Source organism: Macrobrachium rosenbergii, chromosome 6, assembly GCF_040412425.1.
Source record: "Macrobrachium rosenbergii isolate ZJJX-2024 chromosome 6, ASM4041242v1, whole genome shotgun sequence".
Lineage (NCBI taxonomy): Eukaryota > Metazoa > Arthropoda > Malacostraca > Decapoda > Palaemonidae > Macrobrachium > Macrobrachium rosenbergii.
The window spans coordinates 32,181,843-32,189,011 of record NC_089746.1 but is presented as its reverse complement, the minus strand read 5'-3'; the positions used below and the strand labels follow the sequence as shown (position 1 = coordinate 32,189,011).

Sequence of the window (7,169 nt, the reverse complement as noted above, 5' to 3'; positions counted from 1 at the left end):
TTTTTATCAATAACCCCACCACAATTCCCATCCCTCCGCTATTCCAGATATTCCCACCATTGTTTGGGTCCCTGGGGATGTGTTGCTATCCGTCTTGGCATCGAAAAACGGATAGTACACAAAAAACTTTCGACAACACGAATCCCAAAAGATTAGTTTATTTCGGCGAAAGAGATACGAGTGTGCCTCATTGGATTTACGATGGAAGTGGAGAAGAAGGGGGAGGAGAAAGCTGCTCTCCAAAGGAAAGAAGACAAGAAATGATGACATGCAGAAAAGCAGGGAAAGAGATCGTGTGAATTCGAGGCTTGTAACCATCGGGTCAGAGAAGGTTTTGGAATTTTTTATTCTTGGTGTTCTCATGGCAGTCTCTCTCTCTCTCTCTCTCTCTCTCTCTCTCTCTCTCTCTGAATACTATTGAGGCTTTCTTGGTAATTTATCGATCACCTAACTTGCTGTTCCCTTTGTAATCTGTCTATCTGTCCATTTATATCAGTGTATGTATCTCACTGAGAGAAATATAGAGAAGAGAGACAGACAGTGTGGTTTCATGTTAGAAACTTTATAGACAGTCTATAGGTATAGGTAATCTGTCTATTGATATCAGTGCATGAATATCACTGAGAGAATTATAGAGGAGAGAGACAGACAAATAGAGAGTGTGGTTTGATGTTTGAAACTATCCCATATAGACAAGAAGAAGAAAAAAAAATGGAAAAACCAGCGTCCAGGTCTTCGAAAGACTACGACGCGTGTTGTAAATTGCCTGAAATGATCGTTCCTTGAGCCGTGTGAATTTTTGCCTCCGAATGCGATGAGGAATCTGGCCGTGTTCCAGTTATTGGAATTTGCTTCCAGATTCCTCCTCCTCCTCCTCCTCCTCCTCCTCCAAAATCCTCCTCCTCCTCCTCCTCCTCTCTTCCTTTTCTCATTTCTCCTCCCAACTTTTTCCACCTACTCCTCCTCTTCTTTCAACCCAGAGTGACCAAAACGACCATAAGAGCGATGAGAATTGCTCGCTTCTTTGTCACTTTTAACCATCTGAAAAAGAGAGAGATGGGGTCATTGAAAACCGGGTGGATGCACCACACTCTGACCCCCATCCCCAGGGTCCTCCTTTCCCCTGTATATGACCCCTCTTGCCCCCACCACCTTCCTTACCGACGTGTCCGTGTTTTTTCTCCCTCGTTTCCCAGGGTCATTTTTCAGGCGTCTGTCGTATTCCATTGCCTGTTCGCCGTTTTTACCCCACACTTCCTTCCGGGATTATTTGTGTCCTTAGCTAGTTATCAGACCTGTCTGCCCACGCACGCCCAGTAAGTGTCTCTCTCTCTCTCTGCTGGTAGCTCTCTCTCTCTCTCTCAACTCCTACAGGATTGCCGCTTCTTCGAACCTGCCTCATACTTCTCATCCGTCTTTTATTGTCTCTCCCCACCTGGCTGTCCACCTTTTCCAACTTTTTGCCATAATTTTTCACGTCTCATCGAACAACATTTTATTCGGATTAGTCCTGTGAGTTTAGGAGTGTCCCTGTAACGTCGTTAAAATACATGATTATATATGTGTGTGTGCATTTATGTATTTATATTGTGTTTGCATATTATATATATATATATATATATATATATATACATATATATATATATATATATATATATATATATATATATATATATATATATATACATAATCTTATATACGCATGCATACATGCACACACGTATACAGGACCATGAACATACCTTAAGCAGCCTACCTTGCACGCGTACGTGTGAGTGAGTGAGTGTTACTATATCTGCCTCTCATCCTTCGTCTCTGTGTAATCGCATTTCTATCAGTCAGTGTTTGTGCAATAAAACACACATGGCTTTGTTGGGCAGGACCGAACGGTTGCTGCATCAGCCATGGATTTGTATTTAAGCATTTGCTTTCTCTCTTCTCTCTCTCTCTCTCTCTCTCTCTCTCTCTCTCTCTCTCTCTCTCTCTCTCTCTCTCTCTCTCCTTCCATGGAATACCAAATATATTGATTCCCTTTATAAGTTACGTTCTTAGGACATGTCCCTACCAAGCCTTGGTTATTTGTTTTCACTTTCTATGTGTAACTACAAAAAACAGTGTAATCCAGAAGGCATTATGATATTTTTTATTCGTGTTTGTATATATGTATATATGTTTGTATGTATATGTATATATATTTAATATATATATATATATATATATATATATATATATATATATATATATATATATATATATTAGTGAGTTTGTCTACTCATGCTCATGTATTTATATGAACACCCTTTTTGCATTATTTTGCTTTCGTTCCATTTGTGTCCAGGCTTCCAGGGTGTAACAGGTTCTGTTAATATGTATTACACATTTACGAGGTGTTAAATTGATAGCCTTCTCACACTCTGTATTATAAAGACACTTCCGAGTTAGACACAAGTATACTCCCGTTTGTGTGGGCGTGCTGTGTATATGAGCATATGTTCGGGAATAGTAGATTTTATAAGAAGGATACTGATAAACTACAAATATCTAGCTACAGAATCCAAGAATATTATTAATATATTTAATGTTCTTAATAAAACCGATTGAAAATATAAAACAGTAAGTTTAAAATATAGCCAGTATTTTCGCTGAACTGCAGATTGCAACACGAGAGCCAAAGTTTAATTTTGTTTCAAGGTTTATGGTGTCAAAATATTTCTTGAAAACTCTTCAAAATAATCTAGTTTTTCCGTTTTTAGCCATGGCTTCATACTTGCTCAAATACTAAAATGAATTCAGTGTTTTCCATTTAATATCTATTCAAGGGTTTTAATTTAAAATTTGCTTAAGAAAATACTCCTGTGATGTTAAAAAACTTTCAGAGCAGAGCAGCGTTTAAGTTTTCTTTGTTCATTTTAGGTGAATTGTTTTTCCTCTTTTTATATATTTTACTCATGCTATGTGATTATTTGCCATAATGTTTGAACTTTCTTTCAGTGAGAAGTTTTACATCTTTCGATTTTTTTATTTTCACATAAAATCAGAATTTTCCTTGAAATTCCTTCTATGTGATTTTATTTGGAAGACTTAGTGAGATACTGACCTTGCTCCTCATAGAATGGTATGACCAAGAATAAACAAGTAAAAATACGCCGAAGACAATCGAGTTTTCTGTACAGCCGTTACAACATATAATCAAGGTCATCGAAAATAGATCTATCTTTCGGTGGTCTCGGTATAATGCTGTATGAGCCGCGGCCCATGAAACTTCAACCACGATCCGGTGGTGGCCTATCCTATATCGTTGCCAGAAGCGCGATTATGGCTAACTTTAACCTTAAATAAAATAAAAACTACTAAGGCTACAGGGCTGCAATTTGATATGTTTGATGATTGGAGGGTGGTTGATCAACATACAAATTTGCAGCCCTCTAGTCCCAGGAGTTTTCGAGAACTGAGGGCGGAGAGAAAACAGTGCGGACTGACAGAGAAAGCCGGCACAATAGTTTTTTTTTTTTTTTTTTTCCAGAAGACTTGCAGTAAATGTTTTTCATCTTCAGCGCTTTTGCCAGTCTCAGCCTTCAAGTCATCGAAAAGGCTTTTAGCCTTTTCTTGAATCAACATGAGGCTAAGCCACACACAACTTTGTCTCTGATGTTCCATTCAGATACTGTATACCCAAAAGTTTTTCCATTTCTTCTTCCACCTCCCCCTTCTCTTACTTATTATTGTTGACTGCATTGGCACAGCACTTTTTCTGTGTTCTGTAATTCTATCTTTGTTCTTAAAAATTGTGCTGACAGTTGAGCAATTCATATTATAATGGTGTGCTACCTCAACCATTTTTTCACCACTTTCTAATTCCTTTATAATTGCCACTTTTGTTTCCATTGAGATAGCTTGCCACTTTTTACCACTACCACTATCTTTACTTGCTTTATGCTTGCCATTAACCATGATATATAAAGGATGGGCTAGATATTTCACAATAAAATCACATGAATTACTCAGAGCACAAGAGATCACGTCTTATCAGTTGCATAGGCTCAGGAGTCTGGGTCCGTGTACTGGCGTATTGGCGTCAGCTACGATGCTGTTTGGTGTGGGTAGCAGCAGAAATTGTGACTAAGCCAAGGCGCACAATACAAAATTTGAACTTACGGTGGCGGCCAGAGCGCTCCGAACAAATTTTAATTCTGATCACAGTTGTTTTTATCTGTGAAAGTTCGTAAGTTGAAAGTTCTTAAGTAAAGTGTCTGTACTGTATTTGATGGTCTGGAAGTCTAGCAACAGTCTAGCAATGGAAATTAATTTTACGTTTTGTGTGAATGTTTAGAATTTTGGGAATAAACCAAAATTTTATTGATCATTAGTGTTGCTCAAAGTCTAAAATCTGTATTCTTCCACTAGATGATCATTTATATACTTGAAGACTACAAACTTTGCCATTTTGAAAGACCATCCTTAGAACAGGGTGATGAAAACCCCACTATTTGGTGAAGTCTAAACTTGGAAAAGTTACAGATTTTTATTCCCTTGCAATTTACCATGTGTGCTGGAAAAGTTAATGATTTCCTTACAATTCACCATTTTGCTAAGTACACAAGCCAAATAGAGAATGAAAAAACTTCAATAATTATTTGTATGGTTAAACAACAGAAAAATGAATTTAGATGTCTGTTATTACAGAGCTCGTCATCAAGCTAGACACACAAGCATTGGGTTCTTACCTGCCTGGAACCCAGGGTCTATGGATATGTATGTACTGTGCAGGTATCCAGCCAGCTGACAATATTCCCTTCTTTGATATCAGGCTGAAGCTTCCAAGGTTTATGAAAACCATGGCTTTAAATCTGGTCTGAAGTGTCCAAGCTTTATGAAGACCATGGATGTGGGCTAATGTGAATTTAGGTTTTTATGAAACAGTTTGGTTTTTGATATGACTTAAAATCTTTGTTAAAATGGATTTTAGTTCTTTTACAGTTATGAGAAAAAATAAAGAACAGATTTGTAAATCTCTATTTTCTTTTACAGCTATAGTGGTGATTTTAGCAAATTTGCTGATGATATTGAAGAAATGAGCAGAAGAAGCCAGTGATGATGATGATGATGATGATGATGGTGATGGTGATGGTGATGGTGATGGCGATGAAGATGAAGATGATGAAGAGTTACTGAAAACAAACAATGTGGGATCAGGAGGGCCAGAAAAAAACTCTGGAGTAACCATTAAGAAATTTCAGTCTGTTGATGAAGAGGAAGAATTAAAGAAATCTCGCTGTGTGAAAAGACAATTAGGTATGTAATGCTTGATACTAGTAGAAAAGCAAATCTGAATGTTTATGAATTTTTCGTAGATTTGTACCTTTAAACTTTTACAAGTTAGAGCATGTAACATTACTAATAAATTGTAATATGACTTATGCAAAATTGACCATAAACATCTTAGTGTTTCTATTTAATGAAAGTTATTAAACACTATGCACTCACTCTCTCTCTCTCTCTCTCTCTCTCTCTCTCTCTCTCTCTCTCTCTCTCTCTCTCTCTCTCTCTCTCTCTCTCTCTCTCTCTCTCTCTCTCTGAACAGTTGCTTCTGCCTGCCACCTCTGTAACCCATGAGTTTTGAAACATCACTGTATACTACATTACATACCAATGGAATTCAGCAATTCTGATGTAGATTTAGATGGTTGTTGATAATTATTTTTAAACAAAAATGGTAGGAACTTTATTTTAGAAAATTCTTTATTGTAACTTTCTCTTGTTTTATGTGTTCTATGTTTGGATTTTGTCTTTGCAGCTGTATATGATTCCTTATTTGAATTACGAATAGGAATGCAGAAAGGACTTAATGGTGCCAATCAGTTACCACAGTTTAACACTTACAAGAATTTTTACAAAGAAAAAGATCCAAACTACATGAAAAATTTGGCATCAGCAAAGTCTGCCACCAAAAGCTACTAAATACATTGCTTGAAACTCAGGTAAGGAAGTACAGTGGTTGTTGTTGACTTACAAACTCAAAGGTTGGTAGACTTATAGTTTTCATGTTAAATCACATGTCTAATCTTGAAAACAAGGATCAAGTCAAGTTACGTTACGTTTAGAAATATTAACACTGCTCAGATCACTAGAACATTTTAATATATTACCTCAGTAGTAAGAAACAAAAATGTAATTATGAAATTGTAGTTGATTAATACAAACGACTGAGGTATCAATAATACTATATAAAATATCAGTCTGACAGCATTGATCTTGTTTATGCATTTGGGTGATCATCATCATCATTAATAGCATTTTTATGTCAGCTTTCAGAAGCTGGAGTTTTACATAAGATATAATTTTATTTCCTACAAGTTTTAATTATATTATAAATATGCAACACTTTGTAGTCCTTTAATTAACATTGGCGTCAATGACCATAGAAGTCATGACGCCTGATAACTTGAAATCATTCATTCATTTTCCGTTAAGAGGGTAGACTTGAAATGAGTTCTCTTCACTGTATTCTGCCTGGTGTACTTTATGCCCTGGATTACCATCTGGCCAAGTCTTCACCTATGCCACATTTCTGGTTTCATGAGCCATGCTACATCTTTCTCAACATACTTTCGCGTCTACTATTTTTCTAAGTAACTGGTGTTTATCTCTTTTTATCATAGTTGATGTCAACAATCTTAATCTGTGAGATCTCTGCTTATTTTACAGCTGTTGGTCACCACATCTGTCTGCTACTTTGTCATTCGTAATACCTCTTTCCCACTGCATTTTGGCCATAAATCCTGACTTTCCATCGTCACACCTTATTAACCCTTTTGCCCACCAATGACTGATATAGACGTCATCTAAATCTAAGTCCCTCACGTTTTTATGACATGCAAATTAAAAAAAAAGATTGCTTATGACATGCAAATTAAAAAAAAAGATTGCACAAGCCAGAAGACAAGATGAGGCTCATTTTTTATTTTGCTGAATGATCTTGATATTTTTTTGCATATGTGACTTGTACTGTGTGTTTATTTGTTTTGTAAAGTTTTAGATTTTTATTCCATAATTATATATTTATCTTTTTTTGAGAGAGAGAGATATTTTTCCATAGAGAGAGAGAGGAGAGAGATATTATATATTTTTTATTATGCATGTTACGTGTATTAATTTGTTTGTATAGTTTT

General features: G+C 36.2%; 1 protein-coding gene across 1 annotated transcript in view; it reads left to right on the top strand.

Annotated features, from left to right (window-relative positions):
• LOC136839819 (protein AATF-like) overlaps positions 1-7,169 on the top strand; it is a 52,517-nt gene that overhangs the window by 18,445 nt on the left and 26,903 nt on the right. Inside the window, 4 exon segments of the mRNA XM_067106149.1 lie at positions 5,029-5,073; positions 5,075-5,292; positions 5,795-5,947; positions 5,950-5,978. Coding sequence (XP_066962250.1) covers positions 5,029-5,073; positions 5,075-5,292; positions 5,795-5,947; positions 5,950-5,978 — 445 coding nt within the window.